We start from the raw sequence: 17,811 nt of genomic DNA, 5'->3' as shown, positions 1-17,811 counted from the left end.
TACCCCCCAGTCTGCACAACCCCCCCCCCCCCCCCCTCTGCACATACCCCCCCCCCAGTCTGCACAACCACACCTTCCCCCAGTCTTTACAATTACCCCCCAGCCTGCACATTACCACCCCCCCCCAGTCTGCACAATTACCACCCCCCCAGTCTGCACAATTACCCCCCCTCCCAGTCTGCACAGCCCCCCCTTCCCCCAGTTTGCACAATTACCCCCCCCCCCCCTTCCCCCAGTCTGCACGGGGGGGGGGGGGGGGGTAAGAAAGGAGAGCGTAAAGGCAAAGCAAAAATGGTTCAGGGGAGAGAGGGGGTTGTGCAGATAACTCACATACTACCTTCCCCCTCAGGTTAGTCTCCACAGGTGTCCATGACTCTATGCAAAAGGCTGGAGTGTGGGCGAGGTTTAGGCGGAAACAAATGGAAGGAGGGATGTCGGATTGGACAGGCGGCCGAGTGGTGGAGGAGCTAGGAAGACAGTGGCGACGGCAGATACAGCCCGACTCATGGGTAATTAAGAAGTGTGTTTGTGTGTGACACAAACAAGGAGAGGGAGGATGGAAGGCGGCATTCTGGCTGGGCACTTTGGTGCCCCCACCTCTGCAGGCGACGGATGGTGTCCTGGGGTATTTCCTCCCAGATCTGGACCAGAGCATCACTGAGCTCCTGAACAGACTGAGGTGCAACCTGGCGGCACCGGATTGACCGAAACATAATGTCCCAGAGGTGTTCTTTTGGATTTATGTGGGGTGAGCGTAGTATCAATTTCTTCATCCTCCGGGAACTGGCTGCATGCTCTTGCCACATGAGGCTGGGCATTGTCGTGCACCAGGAGGAACCCAGGACCCACTGCACCAGCGTAGGGTCTGACAATGGGTCCAAGGATTTCATCCCGATACCTAATGGCAGTCAGGGTGCCATTGTGTAGCCTGTAGAGGTCTGTGCGTCCCTCAATGGATATGCCTCCCCAGACCATCACTGACCCACCACCAAAACCGGTCATGCTGAATGATGTTACAGGCAGCATAAAGTTCAGGGTGAACCTGCTCTCATCTGAAAAGCATGGGGCACCAGTGGCGGACCTGCCAATTCTGGTGTTCAATAGAAAATGCCAATCGAGCTCCACAGTGTCCGGCAGTGAGCACACTAGTGGTCCTCGGGCCACCCCCATGAAGTCTGTTTCTGATTGTTTGGTCAGAGACATTCACACCAGTGGCCTGCTGGAGGTCATTTTGTAGGGCTCTGACAGTGCTCATTCTGTTCCTCCTTGCACAAAGGAGCCGATTCCAGTCCTGCTGATGGGTTAAGGACCTTCTACGGCTCTGTCCAGCTCTCCTAGAGAAACTGCCTGTCTCCTGGAATCTCCTCCATGCTCTTGAGACTGTGCTGGGAGCAACAGCAAACCTTCTGGCAATGACACGTATTGATGTGCCATCCTGGAGGAGCTGCCTTTGCAACCTTTATAGGGTCCAAGTATCGCCTCGTGCTACCAGTAGTGACACTGACCCTAGCCAAATGCAAAACTAGTGAAAAACTCAAAAGATGAGTATGTCAGACACCTCCACCTGAAAACATTCCTGTTTTGGAGGTTGTCTCATTGTTGCCCATCTAGTACACCTGTTGTTAATTTTAATTAACAGCAAAGCAGCTGAAACTGATTAACAACCCCCTCTGTATACACCCCTCCCCCTCTGCTTGCTACTTAACTGACCAGATCAATATCCCAGGAGTTCCGATTCAAAAGTGTTCCTTTTTAATTTTTTTGAGCTGTGTATATGATTTGTGACAGTTTTAAATACTGTATAAGCTCCAGTCAACATAAAACCTGGTAGTAAACATTTAATGCTTTGATTACACTTAGAATGTCTCTTTACTTTACGTAGCAATCTTCTTTTCTTCTTCTTTTTTTTTTTTTTAACATCTGAGCGTCCAGAAAAAGTCATATTGCAATAGTTACCAGGCTATGTTACAGCGAACATTTATGCTAAAAATCAGGAGTAAGTAACCCATTGGTTATGACTTTAAAGGAGTTGTAAAGGAAAAAAATGTTTTGCCTAAAATTAATGTCTGCAAGGTAGACAGACAGAATAGTGTAAAGATTCTGTTAAAAACGAGTAAATACCTATTAAATGCCTTCATCTATATCACCTCCGGCGTTCTAGTTTCTGTTCTCTCATTCACTTCCTGGTTTGCGGCGCTCGTTCATGTAAGAACTACATTTCCAAGTATGAATTGCGACACGCCCAGTAGTAATTCACACCTCCTTGAAGTCTCTAACACGTAGAGAGCGTCCTGCCGCACAGATGTAGTTCCCAGGAGGGGGTGAGCACGTTACTGACCACCGCAGTAAAAAGCCTCCCTTCACGGTGGTGAGCAACAATCAGACAAGCAGGAAGTGAACAGAGAAGAAATGGAGCAACTACTGATGCACGAACATCTTGGCACCCATCATAACGCACATCATAAACCAATCATTCAGGGAAGGGATTGTTCCGAACAACCTCAAGCAGGGCATAATAAAACCCCTCTTAAAGAAACCCAACCTCGACCCGAAAGACCCAAACCAGCGCAGACCGATAACAAGCCTCAACACGATCTCCAAGATCATGGAGAAAGCAGTAGTACAACAGCTTCAGCCCCACCTGGACGATCACAAACTCCTAGATCCTCTACAATCTGGTTTTTGCCCAGGCCACGGTACAGAAACGGCTCTTCTCAAGATATGGGATGACGCCCTCGAAGCAGCAGATGACGGAGAATCCTGTCTCCTAGTGCTGCTGGACATTAGTGCAGCCTTCGACCACAACATACTGATCACACGACTCAAAGACGTAGCAGGAGTCTCTGACGCGGCCCTACCGTGGTTCGCATCTTTCCTAGAAAATCGCACTCAGGCCGTGAAACTTGGAGGTTTTACATCAGAAACACGGACCATTACATGCGGAGTCCCGCAAGGATCGCTCCATTCACCTGTACTCTTCAACATCTACATCCGCCCGCTCCATAAAATCATCAGCAAACAGGACCTGTGCTACCACTCCTATGCGGACGACACGCAGCTTTACCTTCGAATCACCAAAAAAGACCAATTTCATGAACTTGGAAAGTGCCTTACACTGATTGACAATTGGATGACTGAAAGCTCCCTCAAACTTAACGGATCCAAAACCGAACTACTCACCCTTCACACAAATAGGAAATCCATTTCTAGGACCACAGGGACACCACCCACCATCCTCGGACAAACCATCGTGCCAAGCAATAAAGCCAAAAGTCTCGGAGTCATCTTTGACTCAGACATGACGATGGATGCACAAATAGGATCAGTCGTCGGCGGTTCTCATCTTCTCCGCATGCTACGTAGACTCATCCCCTTCATCCCGGAAGAGGACACGGCAGTAGTGGTGGGAACTATCATCAACTCGCGACTCGACTACGCAAATTCTCTCTATTTAGGACTACCAAAATACCAGATTTCACGTCTACAAGTCGTCCAGAACACGGCAGCCAGACTGGTAACAGGTAAAAAGCCGTGGGAATAAGTCTCCTCGGTCTTGTAGTCCCTCCACTGGCTGCCCGTACAGGATCAGGTGACATTCAAAACACACTGCCTCACCCACAAATGTATACAGGGGAACGCTCCCCAATACTTAAGCGAGAAAATAAAACCCTACGTCACCAAGCGCGTTCTCCGGTCAACCGACCAAAACCTCCAAATTCCTAAATCCTACTACAAATCGAAGGGAGAACGTAGATTTTCGGTCCAAGGACCACGGCTCTGGAATGCTCTACCCACTACCATCCGCTTGGAGGAAAACCATCAGGCCTTTAGGAAAAAACGACCTTCTGAAGGACCGGCACGACTCTGGACGGAAAGCGCTTTAAGGCGATTAAGTTTGCATTTGTTGCGCTATACAAGTTACTCACTCATTCACTCAAAAAAGAACAATGAGGAAGTGAAAAGAGGAATGTCTGCAGGTAAAGGATGCTTATTATGAAAAAAAAATGTTTTCCTTTACAACCTCTTTAAGCTGGGTCACGGGCTACTAAGTAATTATACACTGTGGGAAAGTCTTTTCCACTTCGGGGTCCTTATTGATCAAAACAGAGGTACAAGGCCCACAGGAAAATGAAGATAATGCCATTCCACTCTAAAAAAAAAAAAAAAAACTAATAACAAAAAGGCTGGACTCAGACTTCAAAATCAAATTGATATAAAACAAATTAGGAAAAGTGCGAGTTTAGAGAAAAAAAAATTGTGTATGCTGCCTAGTTGAATGCATCATCCGATCATTGTCGGGATCCCTGCAGAGCCTGGATTGGCAGCGTGATGTGAACAAGCTGTAGTCCACTGTCAGCTGAACACAGGTCACAGGAGTCCTGGCCATATTTTAACAAAGTAGGGCTTAAGGCCCCTTTCACACGTGCAGACCATTCAGATCCGCCTGTTAGTTTTCTTTCAGGCGGACCTGAACGGGCGCTCCGTGTACCTCCTGTGGCGCGTTGGATGTCACCGCTGACATCAGATTAGCCCCGATCCTCTCCGCTAAAGTGTGATGGATGCAAACCCTATTTTGCATCCGTCTGGCGGAACGCTTTAGATGAAAACGGACAGACGATTTGTTTTCATCCGACCACCCCCCCCCCCCCCCCCATAGAGGAGAGTGGAGATCTGACTAGTCCGTTTCTGCGCAGAGACTGACTAGTCATCCGCCAGCTCGGTGGGGATCAACGGAGCAATCACCGCTGAGCAAGTGGATGTCCAAAACGGATCCTCCTGGAATCTGCACATGTGAAAGGGGCCTAAGGTACTGCTTTAGACAAAAACAACAAACTTATCTCCAATTGAAAAAACTATTATACATTTTTAAATAAAATATTTAAGACCATATTTAATTTAGAGCACTAATCCAATAATTTGCATTTGTGTCTTCTTCATTAATCTAGCCGTCTGTGGATTGAGACGCAAAAGAAAATCCACTGATGATCATGAGCAGTGGTCTCCAATTTGTGGCCCAGGGTCTGGATGCGGCTTTTTGCTTGCCTATATCCGGCCCTTGGCACAATTCTTGCCGCTGACACCAACAATGGGGCATTATTCTTGCCGCTGACACCAACAATGGGGCATTATTCTTGCCGCTGACACCAACAATGGGGCATTATTCTTGCCGCTGACACCAACAATGGGGCATTATTCTTGCCGCTGACACCAACAATGGGGCATTATTCTTGCCGCTGACACCAACAATGGGGCATTATTCTTGCCGCTGACACCAACAATGGGGCATAATTCTTGCCTCTGACACCAACTAGGTCTCCTAATGCCAAAGATTGGGTATGGTTTACTCCCACTGAGCACAGTCCGTCTCCCCAGAAAGTTTTGGAGATCTCTGATCATGAGTATATGTCTCTCTAAAGTACTAAAGCAATCCCATATAAAGCACCTTATCCAATAGTAATCCTATTGTTTAATGTCCTTTTAAACAAATATCAAGCACGTACAGAGCGGTGGGTAGACACAAAGTTTAATTGGAGATCTTCATGTGGAATTGATTTAAAAATCCTTGGAAATGGAAAATATGCAGATAAGTTTTAGATGATCTGTTAGCTGTGGGTACATTGCAAAGCACATATATAGTATTGCTTTAAAAGTCATATAGCACAGACAAAATATTTATCCAAAGTGCTTCTTCATGCATGCAGTTCATATCTATAAATTCTTGTAAGAAGCGTGTTTTTGTTTAAGAAAAAATTGTATATACAGCGGGTAAAATAAATATTGAACACTAACATTTTTCTAGGTAAATATATTTCTAAAGGTGCTATTAAAGCGGAGGTCTACACAAAATATTAAGGTAGGCCCCTTTCACACTGGGGCAGGGGGGGTACGGTGGCGGTATAGCGCCGCTATTTTTTAGCAGGGCTATATACCGTCAGAATTGCGGCGGTTTTCAGCCGCTAGCGGTGCGGTTTTAACCCCCCGCTAGCGCCCGAAAAAAGGGGTTAATACCGCCGGCACTGCGCCTCTGCAGAGACGCAGTGCCGGCGGTATAGTCGCGGTGTCCCATTGTTTTCATTGGGAAGGAGCGGTAAACACACCGCTCCTCTTACCACTCCAGAGATGCAGGACTTTTGGAGCGGTCCCACCAGCGCATCGCCTCAGTGTGAAAGCACCCGGGCTTTCACACTGAGACTGCAGGGCAGGAGTTTTTCAGGTGATATTCAGGCGCTATTTTTAGTGCTATACCGCCTGGAAAAACTACTCAGTGTGAAAGGGGTCTTAAGCTTAACCCCATTACTGCATTTCACTGTCTCCTGGGAGCTAAGTGTCAGCATTCCCAGGAGTCAGTGCGGATCGCCGTCGAAATCTCATAAAACCGGAAGTGACGTGTGATGCTTATCATGATCTGTTTGCTTTGTTGCCATCACAACAGGGCGGGAACTTCCAACACCACCGCCTGGAAAAGAAAGAAAGTTTACCGCTCAGAGGTCCCAGAGAACAGAAAAGTGGAGTCCAAACACTTGGGTGCAGGCACTGCAATAGTATGCAAAAATGTATAAGAAAGAACCGGGACGGCCGCCCGGTTCTTTCTTATACATTTTTGCATACCACCGCCTGGAAGTTTACAGCGATTTCCCCGTCAACACTGAGCATGCGCGGTAAAAATATGTGAACGCTGAGCTCCCAGCATCAATTAATATAACTACGTTTTTTTTATGCCAAGCCGGACACCGGGGGAGATAATACAGCTAACAAGTGAGTGTAATATTGTACCTATGATAGTGTCATAATTGCTGGAACAAATAAAAATAAATGAATGGTCGGCGGACCTCCGCTTTAACCACTTTCAGCCCAAGGACGTCATATGACGTGATTGACTTTCAGTGGGAATATCTGCAGCTGCAGGCATCATTCAGAGATATCCTTTTTTTCAGCCGGCGATTCCCTACACCATAAGAATGATCATAGCGGCAGTTCCGCCGCTTGATCGTTTTTGCAGGCGATAGGAGGGGACATCCCGCCGCCGCCGGATGATGACCATTGAGATTTCCGGTGACTACATGGTCACCAGTCACCGCAATGATTGTCGGAGGCCCGGGCACAACGTTATGACGTCATGTCTGGGCGTCATGTCTGGGCCGCGGTTGTAAACAAAGCTGGTAAGCATGACCCTGCATCTATCCATAAAGGGGACCTGTCACGAACGATTCCTATTACAAGGGATGTTTACATTCCTTGTAATAGGAATAAAAGTGACCCAAATTTTTTTTTTTTACAAGAAAGTGTAAATATAAAAAAAATTAAGTAAAATTAGATAAAATTTAAAACGCCAGTGCCCCCGGTAGCTCGCGCTCAGAAGCCAACGCACACGCAAGTCCTGCCCACTTTTATAAACACCGTTCAAACCACACATGTGAAGTATCGGTGCATGCGTTGGAGCATGAGCAAGAATTCTAGCACTAGACTTCCTCTAACTCTAAACTGGTAACCTGTAAAAAAAAAAAAAAAAAAAAAAAAAATGTAAGCGTTGCCTATGGAGATTTTAAAATACCGAAGTTTGGCTCCAATCCGTGTGCACAGTTTTAAAGCGTGACATGTTTGGTATCTATTTACTCGCCGTAACCTCATCTTTCACATTATACAAAAAATGAACTTTACTGTTTTGTTTTTTAAATCGTGAAACGCGTTTGACAAAATTGTTGCTCAAACACCGTGCGAGATAAAAAGTTGCAACGGCTGCCATTTTTTCCCCTAGGGTGTCTGCTTAAAAAAAATTATATAGTGTTTGGGGGTACTGAGTCATTTTCTAGCAAAAAGATGATGATTTTTATATGTAACAATTTATTTTACATCAAAGGAATAGACTTCTGTGTGTAAATTAGGAAAGTTTAACCACTTGATCACCAAACGCTTTTCTGACATTTGTTGGTTTCAAGGTTAAAATCATTCTCCTCCCCTCGATTCTCCCTTCAGGAACCCTCCCCCTTCACTGATTGGTCACCCCACACAAACACACATTTCAGATATTGCAAAGCACCACCCTTATTCTCCCCCCCCCCCTTCACGGCCGCCAATGATTGGGGCCTGAGCGGTCATCGGAGCAGTCATGCAGCGTCACAACAGACCATGCTTGCCTTCCAACCCAGAGTGCAGCATGGCACCTGCTGCACTGTGCAATTGCCCCCGGGTGCCAACGAATGCGCAGTTTTTGAATGCATTAAGGTGAAAACCGGCATAGGTTTAAAACCCCTTTAAAGTAGGGGGGAAATTATGTTTTAAGATTGCAATTGTGACTCTGGGTGTGGTTACCACCATCCTTGTTAATTATATCTGGAAAACCAATATTGCTCTTTGGGACTATAAAGCCAACTTCTAACCCAAAAATAAGATTAAAATGTATTTTCTCGATTCAAAAGGTTTGAACTATATATATTACATCACATATAACATAGCAGTATAATTGTGTACAATATTTTATACTATGTAATATGTGGTTCAAACCTTTTAAATTGAGAAAATAAATGTTAATTATTTTAATCCTTATTTTTTGGTTAGAAGTTGCCTTCAAAGTCCTAAAAAAAAGAGCAATTGTGGTTTTCCAGTTATGTTTCAAGATTTGCCTAGAGTTGAGTTGGGCTTTAGCACAAAGTTGGCTTGGACAAATGACAGTCTAAAGCAGGGGTCTCCAAACTGCGGCCCGAGGGCCAGATGTGGCCCTTGGCTAGCCTTTATCCGGCCCTTGGGGCTTTATTCCTCCCACTGATGAGGCACTATCCTTCCCACTGACACCAACAAGGGGGCACAATTTCTTTCACGGATACCAATGATGGGATACAATTACTCCTACTAATAGAGGCACTACTCCTTATCCTACTGACTGCAAACTCTGAGGCCATATTTATTCTCACCAATGGTGGGCCGTGACATTTTCTACCCCCGCTGGCCACAATCTGGCCCTCCTAAAGTCTGAAGGACAATAAACTGGCCCTTTAGTTTGAAAAGTTTGGAGAGCCCTGGTCTAAAGCCTTGTACACACTACTAGTGTTTTTTTATTTATTTTTTTCAGTTAACTCAAGTGTGTTGAACAAAGAAAAAATTACTGCCCGGGAGAAGTTTCTGTACCAACTAAACAATGCATCAATATCCCCACTGAGCTATGGTGTGCTGACGAGGGGGGCGGTCCCTGTTGACGCCATTGGCTGAGAGCGCTAATAGAGGGCCAATCGGCAGACCTTTTTCGGTCATGCACCTCCGACAGAAGCTAGCTGAATGTTTCTTTTGAACTGGCCGATGCCGTCTGACATTCGGCCCAAGTGTACTAGGCTTAAGGGACCATATGTCTTTTTCCTGGCGTACTGCAAAGATCGTTTGGTTAAATGCTTAGGCTTTTGATATGTGACCAGCACCTTAATGGTTCAGCAAGGCTGTTTATTATTATTATTTTTATTAATATTATTATTATTATTATTATTATTATATAGCTTTATGTTGGCATTTAACCACTCCCCTGGTGATATGCGAGTCATGGCTGCAGCCATGATCCTGATCTTTTCTTTAGCTGGCAATTCCTTACATTGTAAAAGTGATCCGAGTGCCTAAACAACCACCTGATCACTTTTACAGATGGCAGAAGTATGTCTCCTTTTAATAGACCCCAGATCTCTCCATAAAGAGGACCTGTCGCAGCCCATGCTATAACCAGGAATGTTATTTATCCCTTGTGATGGCAATAGTTTTAATAAATAATAAAAAAAAAGTGTCAAATACATTTTAAAGGACTGTAGGCCCTGCACACATATGTAAATGTTGATCACACCACATGTGAGCTATTGCCATCAGAGTGAGTGCAAAAATTCTAGCACCACACCTGCTGTGAAACTCTAAACTGGTAACCTGTAAAGGCTTTTAAAGCATAGCTGATGGACAATTTACTTCAGCTTACTTTGACACCATTCCGTGGGCGTGCACAATTTTAAAGTGTGACATGTTCGGTATCTTTTTACCCAGCGTAAACCTCATCTTTTATATTTGGTGTTTTATATTGTGTTCAATACAATTCATTAAAGGTGTGTTTTGTTCCAGAAAAATTTTATATATATATATATATATATATATATATATATATATATATATATATATATATATATATATATATATATATATATATATATAAAATGTGTGTGTGGTTGAGCAAGGGTCTGCTATAACATTTTCTGTACTAAATTTATTTTTTCCCCCACAGGAAGCCTTACAATCAATCAAAGAATAGATATAGTGATGTCTTGTGCCTGGACCAGTCAAGGGTTAAGTTGGGTCTTATTGGAACTGATGAGGTAAGCTCATACCAAGTGTAGTTTTATCATATTAATATATTACAGCATATACATCAGCAGCATTTTATTGTTTTGCTATTTTATATCCATTTTTAGCTTAAATGCACTGCTAAAGGGGATGTAGATGATACTCCTGTCCTATTACAAATCTGTGTCCTATTCACATTCAGTTTAGGAAAGGTAACACCAAAGTTTGTCCTGCACTTTAAAATCCTTGCAACGCATACGACTTAACTTGTTGTTTCAAGTGCAATAGGCAAGTGGTGCCACAAATGGCGATTATATTTTACAGAAACTTCAGAAGCCAAGTAGTTAAGAAGAAAATATACTTTCTTCAGTTTAGCATTGGTTCCAGCTGTATTGCACAATTTTGATCTTCTAATCTATAGATACATTCTGTATTTATAGATTACACCAGTTAATCAGTTGGCTTAGTACCTTTTTATGTAAAACATTTTTTCTCTTATCGTCCATGGACGGACACAGCTCCTTAAATCTTGACAAGTGGGTTATGTTCCCTGTTTACAGGAGAGGACTAGGCAGAAACATGTTAAATAGTTAAATACATGTTACATTAACAGAGTTGAACAGCCCCGCCCAGGGGGCGGTCCCTCCAGACATAACCCTCCTCACTGCAGCTTGCAGCCTCAGTTTCGTTCTGCCTAGCAAAGGAGAAGGACGTATGGCTCCCTTTGGGCCCAGCGCCCTGAGGAGAAATTTTATTTTATTTTATTTTACTTTTTCTTGAAGAATCTTCTTTCAACTGTCGGCTGAGAGACAGGCTGGATAATATAGATCCTTGTAGTCTACTCAGTCCGACCAGCAAGCGTAGGCACACCTTTGCAAAGAGGCTTGGTCTGCCACGCCATACCCCATGACTCCTGGGGTGGCCGGTGAGCTTTGCTCCGAGGTCCACATATGACTGGGCTGTGGTGTTGTCTCACTCACAGTGGACCGGGCCGACAGCTACCTCCATTTCGGTTGTAGTTCTGTCAGGAATGCGTCAGCGAGTCCTCGCTTGGACGGGTAAGTACAGTCCCTCCTGCTTCGGTGGGTTGGTACTGCTGGGCATTCCTGGGGTTCGGGGGTCCCTTCCCCTTCCCTGCTCCTTTCCCTTGCTGCATTGCTAACATTGCCGCTGTCAGGGGGGGAGGGGGCCTTCCTGAGGGGACTGTGTTATCTGGCCTGTGTTTTTTCTTTTTTGTATTGGGCTTTCCTGTGAGGTAAAAAGCCCTGTGATGAGCACAGATGTTTATGATTATACTTCAGCAGACGCTGACTGATTGGTGACACCTGTAACGGTTTTGCTTTTTATGCTGTATCTGTGTCTTATCCTTAAATAAAACAGCCCTAGGAGGCTTTTCCTGTTTAAACACAGGTCCCTGCAAAAGTTACCTCACGGTTCTTTTCCTCACAGGCAGCGCTGGGCAGTCTCCTCCTGAGGGAGTCCCCTGGTTACCCCTGGTCAGCGCAGCAAGTGGGTGAGAGGCCCTGAATAGGGCTCTAGGAGCTTTTGTCTATTTGTATGGACAGGTGTGCATATTATAATACACACTATGTAAATATTGGAGTCAGTATCTGGGTCCTTCCCCCACATGCTGGTGGTGGCAGCAGGTGTTAGCACCTGGGATTCCCACAGAGTTTTTATTGTTAGTCCTGGACACAGTTTGTGCCAGGGTGGGGGTGGACTGCGGGCGGGCGGTAAAAGAGTGCCCCCTTCCCCCGTTATCCCCTGGGGAATGCTCTGTTATGGAGCCATGGACCAGGTACCTAGTTAAAAAAAAAAAAAGAAAGGCAGAATAAGGCATTTATGGGTGCGCTTTTTACTGCTGCAAGGGACTCTCCTAAGCTGCATAGTGCAGCTGGGTTTCCGCCGAGGGCTCGGTCTTTTTTGGATCACACAAATCAGACCGCTGTGTAGGTTTTTTCCTTCTGTGCCCTTCTTTGATAATTTCTGAGATGCGGAATGAGAAAAGCCGCTGAGGGCTTTTGTAGTCCCTCACCGCCGGGCGGGAACCCCCGCTTGTATGGATCTGACTGATAGAAGATCCGAAGTACTGACCCGTTCCATGTTTACCATGCTGGGGTCTGGCTTGCGGGCCTATTGTGGCCACTACACTGGGGTCTCAGTCGACGCTGGCGCCATTTTTTGGGAGGTTTTTCAATTACATTGAAAACTCCCATTGGCGCCCATTTTGTCGTAGCCGCGCTATGGCGCAGCTTACATTGTGCCGGCCGTTTTCCTGTGGCCGCGTTCTGAACGCTCGGCGGCCATCCTGGAGTAGTCCTGACCCCTAGTGCTGTATACAACTCAGAGTGAGCATTTTGCAATCTCTCCTGAGGTTATTAGCCTAGCGGACCAGCTGGTCCTGGGCCTCATATATGTCTGTGATGCTTCATTGAATGCTGCGCCCTTGTTATCCAGGGCGTCTGTTTCAGAATGGTTTTATGCACACGGTGGTGTAGTGCTTAACTCCATTACTTGGCAGCAAAAGAGTCATTGGTTTGAATCCACACACTGACGCCAATCTGCCTGGAGCTTGCATTGTCGCTCTCTGTGTCTGCGTGGGTTTCCTCCGGGTACTCCGGTTTCCTCCAAAGACATGTGTGCATACACCTACATAATATACATACACACTATGTGTGTGTATTATTCAGGGGCAACCCTCCCAGGCCGTCAAAGGCCCAGCTGGGGGACTAATCTGTTCCTGGGTGCATAAGCCGATCACGCCGGCACCCAAATCCTGCCAATGTATATAGCCTTCCCTCCCTGTCTCTAGGTGGGAGGGGCGGCTTGCAGGTTCACAATTCAGTGAAACCTCCCTGCTCTCTGACTAGTGGGTCTGCGAGGTGGTCTCTTCGGAGTACTAGATAGGGTTTCCTCCTATCCACAGAACAAAGTTCTGTCCTTGTGTCTTCCTCTCCCGGCCCGTCGGTCTGCCTTGGGCAGTGTGGGATTTGCTAAGCTGCGAGGTAATTTTACCTTTCCTGCAGGACGAGAGTTTTGGGGTTTTCTATGGGCCTCGGGCCCTAAATACCTTTGTGAACGTCGGGTAGTTCTGCATGGAATCCATTTGTTCGGTGGTAGCTGCGCTTCATCCGGGGGATGTCCTCGGACATCAGGGACGCATACATGCATGTCCTGTTTTGCACATGTCAGTGTTTTTTTCTGTGCTTCGTGATGAGAGAAGGGTCTCTGTCAGCCTGTGGCCCTCCCTTTTGATCTGGCGTCGGCACCATGGGTTTTCAGCTAGGAGCTTGCACTTATTTGAATTTTGTTGGGACAGCGAGGCTTTGCCTCATTGGCTACTTGGACGACTTTCTTCTGAGAGCAGCTTCTGTCTCCGACCTAGTGGATGGGTTATTCCCATTCAGACCCTCCGAAGATTCGGGTGGACGTTAAACGTTTAGGCCAGAAAGTGTAGCTCAGTGGCAGCAAGCCTGCCCTCCATGTGTGCGACCCAGGGTTCAAATCATGGGCATGCTAGGTTCCGACTCAGCGTTGGAGTATCTAGTGTTGATCCAGACTCCTCAGTGGCAAAGGTCCTTATTCCCCTGGAGAAATTGCAGACTCTTCAGTCTGCGGTGAAGGTATTGGCATCACGCAATCGGTCTTCTCTCCGGGCGCCTGCTGGTTCGGGGTCTGTGGGTAGCCTCCTTCAAGGCAGTACTGTATGCCCAGTTCCACACCCTGGTTTTCCAGGGGAACTACTGTCCAGGTGGTAAAAATCTCTTGTCTCTGAAATCATTAGATTCCTGTGCGCCACTTAGTCAGAGTCTCTCTGAGTTGGTGACAGAGATTCCCGACTCTTCGGTCCGGGAAGTTGTTTCTTCCTTCCAGTGGTCGGTGTTTACGACGGAGGCCAGCTCACGGGTTGTGAACCTGGGGGTTCACAAAACTTGGGGGTCCAGTCGGCCCTGAGTCGCTGGACTTGCGTGGACCTATGACCACACCTCCTTGAATGTGTCTGGTCTCGGTAGCTACCCAGGGTCGGGCCTGGCTAGTGCCTGGTGGGAGACCGCCTGGGAATACCAGGTGCTGTCTACTGTTCATTGTCCTACTATTTTAGGCGATCAGGCTATGCTTCTCCTTGTGGTCGACCGATCTGGTTTCAGCCGGACAACACCACGGCCGTGGCTTCAGTCTACCTTCAGGTATGCCGGCAGGCGGACTACTGGAGTCGCCAGATGCTGGACCAGGGCGACTGGTCTTTGTGCTTGGGGTGTTTCAGCTCCCTTGCAGGAGGTGAGCCTCACATGGCATGGATCTCCTGGCAGCTTGTCCCTGCCGCAAGGGTGTCAAAGTTAGTGGCCAGGTCTAGTGATCTTGTACAGACGCGTCAGTCGCGCTGGTGGCCCTGTGTTGTCTGTATTGGTGATTTTTTGCCATTCCTCCATGGTAGTTGCTTCCTCGGCCGCTCCACAGAGTGGATGCTGAGGAGATCCCGATGATTCTAATCGCTCCAGATTGACCTTGGCGTCCTTGGTACGCTGATATCGGGCGCCTGGTAGCAGAGGCACCCTGGCGCTTGCCAGGGCAGGAGGTTCCTGTCTCAAGGTCCCATACTTCCTCCTGTTGTACAGTCACTGACTTGCTCAACATGGTTATTGGAAGCCAGACTTTAGGTGACCAGGGTCTGTCTGACTCGGTCATCTCAACAGGGCACCGTAGTCTTCTTCCGGAGGATCTACCGTCGCACCTCTCTTGGTGCGAAGGGATGGAGTGACGTCCACGGGCGTACTCTCGGTGTCCAGGGTCCTGCTGTTTTTAAAGCTTGGATTGGATATAAAAATTGCTTAAAGCACCGTTTGGGGGCCGATTTCAGCCTTGGCTGTGTTCTTTTAGTGGCCTTTTTGTGGCCCGTTCCCTGGTGGGTCCCCTTTTTTTGCATGCAAGGGGTTTGTCCTATACTTTCCCCTCTTGGCCCATCTCTTCCCCCCATGAGTTTTGACTCTGGTGCTCTCGTTTCTTCAGGAACCTTACTTTTGGAAACATCAGAGAGATTTTCTCTTGACACTATCTCAGAAGGTGGCCCCTTTAGTGGCCTTTACCTCTGTTAGAGGGGTTTCTGAGTTGGCGGTCTTGTCTTGCAAGCCGCCATGCTTGATCCCCCATAAGGATTAGGTGATGGCGCGACCTTCCTTTCTTCCGAAGGAGGTTTCGGCCTTTCATACTTTAGGCGTGGTACGCGCTTTGCGGGTATACCAGCCTACTACGGCTCCATTTCGGAGCTTCTGACTCTCTTTTGTGTCGGTGTCTGGTCCACAAAAGGGCCTGGCGGTCTCGTCGACCACCATTTCTCGGTGGATCAGGCAGGCCGTCATACAGGCCTATGCTCCTAAGGGGCGGGCCCCCCTTTCCGGTCACGGCACTTTCGACCAGGGCAATTGGTGCTTCCTGGGTTTTGTTTTTTTTCCGACATCATGCGTCGGTCTCACAGGTGTGCGAGGCGGCGATTTGCTCGTCCGTTCACGCTTTTTCCAGAATTTACATGGTTGATGTGAGTGCATCTTATGATGTTTTTTTCAGCCGCTAGTTTTTGCCGGCGGCTGTTTAAAGTTGTACCTCCTCCGTTGAGGAGCTCTGCTTGTTTTGGGGTGAAGTTAAAATTGTTTTTTACTGATATATTTCCCACCCCTCGTTTTTTTGACACTGCTTGGGGACGTCCCACTTGTCAAGATTTAAGGAGCTGTGTCCATCCATGGACGATAAGAGAAAATAGGATTTTTTGTACTCACCGTAAAATCCTTTTCTCTGAAGTCCATGGACGGACACAGCTCCCACCCCTCCTTTTTAGGTTTGTACTGCTTGTTACGAACTGAGGCTGCAAGCTGCAGTGAGGAGGGTTATGTCTGGAGGGACCGCCCCCTGGGCGGGGCTGTTCAACTCTGTTAATGTAACATGTATTTAACTATTTAACATGTTTCTGCCTAGTCCTCTCCTGTAAACAGGGAACATAACCCACTTGTCAAGATTTAAGGAGCTGTGTCCGTCCATGGACTTCAGAGAAAAGGATTTTACGGTGAGTACAAAAAATCCTATTTTTTTGCAATATAGGGGGTACGTACATCCTTAAGTATTCATTTTGAATTTGGCCAGTGTTTAAGAACCATGGCCTATGTAATAAAGCAAAGCAAGTGATGTTCTACCCACTTTAATGCCATAGCGTTTTGTTTTTTTGTTTTTTTGTTACTTTAGCAATGTCTCGGTTGCACACATCTTTTAATTTTTTTTTTTGTAGTCTGCCCCAACATATCCTTTTTTTTATGTTTTTTATTTTGTTCTGTAAAGATGGTGGAGGCTTTAGTTCAGTAGCAAATATGGATACATAATTTTGTGTGCACACCATATATATTTAATCTAAATAACATCAGCCTCAGCATGCTATTCCATCAGTGCGACTTTTATGTAACCTAGCAGAATGGTTAAACTCAAAGTGAACTTTTTACTTCAGGAGAGCTAGGTTGCGAAGCATGCAGTGAAAAAAAGTTTGCATAAATTGGTGGCATAACATTTAAGATACAGTGAGGGGGGAAAAAAGTATTTGATCCCCTGCTGATTTTGTACGTTTTGTCCACTGACAAAAAATGATCAGTCTATAATAAAAAAATGTTAACAAAAATGTCCAGAAAAATGCATTTTATCAATTGATTTGCATTTTTAATGAGTGAAATAATTATTTAACCCCTTCTCAAAACATATACCGTATTTACTCGAGTATAAGCAGAGTTTTTCCAGTACATTTTTCTTTCTTTTTTGTGCTGAAAATGCCCCCCTCGGCTTATACTCGAGTCTTCTTTTTGCGCCTGATCTCCCGGACTTTGGGGGCCTGACCTAGATCCCAAGCTTGGCACACATGTAGCCCCACTCTTCCTCTACAAGTGTGCAAAGTGTATTGTCCTGGGGACCTACAGCCGGGGAGCACAGATTTTTTTTTCAAAGCCGGGCACCCCTTCCATAGACTCCCATGTTAAGCGGTCATTTCACTGGTGACTTTGGGGACCCGGTACCGGCCGGTCGTAGGTCTCCTGGACCCGGAACTTGGCACACATATAGCCCCATTTCTCCTCTACAAGTGTGCAAAGTTTGTTGTCTGGGGGAGCACCGATTTTTCAAACCCGGGCACCCCTTCCATAGACTCCCATGTTAAATGTCAGTCTTGTCATGGGCACAGTGAGGCATGCAGATGGACACCCTAGGCTTATACTAGAGTCAATACGTTTTTCACTTTTTTTTTTTTTTTTTTTAATTGGGTGCCTCGGCTTATATTCGGGTCAGCTTATACTAAAGTATATACAGTAATTCTTTTTTTTTTTCTTCTTCTTTTTTTTCTTTTCATATTTTTATTTTGGGTTTAGGTGTCATTTTAGAGCGGTATATTCCTTAATTTCTTCGCAAAACATGACTGTACTTTGTGGCAAAAACCCTTGTCAGCAATTAGAGGTCAGACGTTTCTTGTAGTTGGATACCAGGTTT

The 17,811-nt window shown here is 46.2% G+C and overlaps 1 protein-coding gene across 1 annotated transcript in view; it reads left to right on the top strand.

Moving 5' to 3' along the window:
* Nucleotides 1-17,811, top strand: part of LOC120931310 (tyrosine-protein phosphatase non-receptor type 9-like) — a 102,169-nt gene that overhangs the window by 61,038 nt on the left and 23,320 nt on the right. The window contains exon 10 of the mRNA XM_040342618.1: nt 10,244-10,334. Within this exon, the coding sequence (XP_040198552.1) occupies nt 10,244-10,334 (91 nt within the window). The remainder of the gene's footprint in view (nt 1-10,243; nt 10,335-17,811) is intronic.

This window comes from Rana temporaria, chromosome 1, assembly GCF_905171775.1.
Source record: "Rana temporaria chromosome 1, aRanTem1.1, whole genome shotgun sequence".
NCBI lineage: Eukaryota > Metazoa > Chordata > Amphibia > Anura > Ranidae > Rana > Rana temporaria.
Note: the sequence above shows the minus strand (reverse complement) of the source record. Positions and strands in the feature narration are given on the sequence as shown.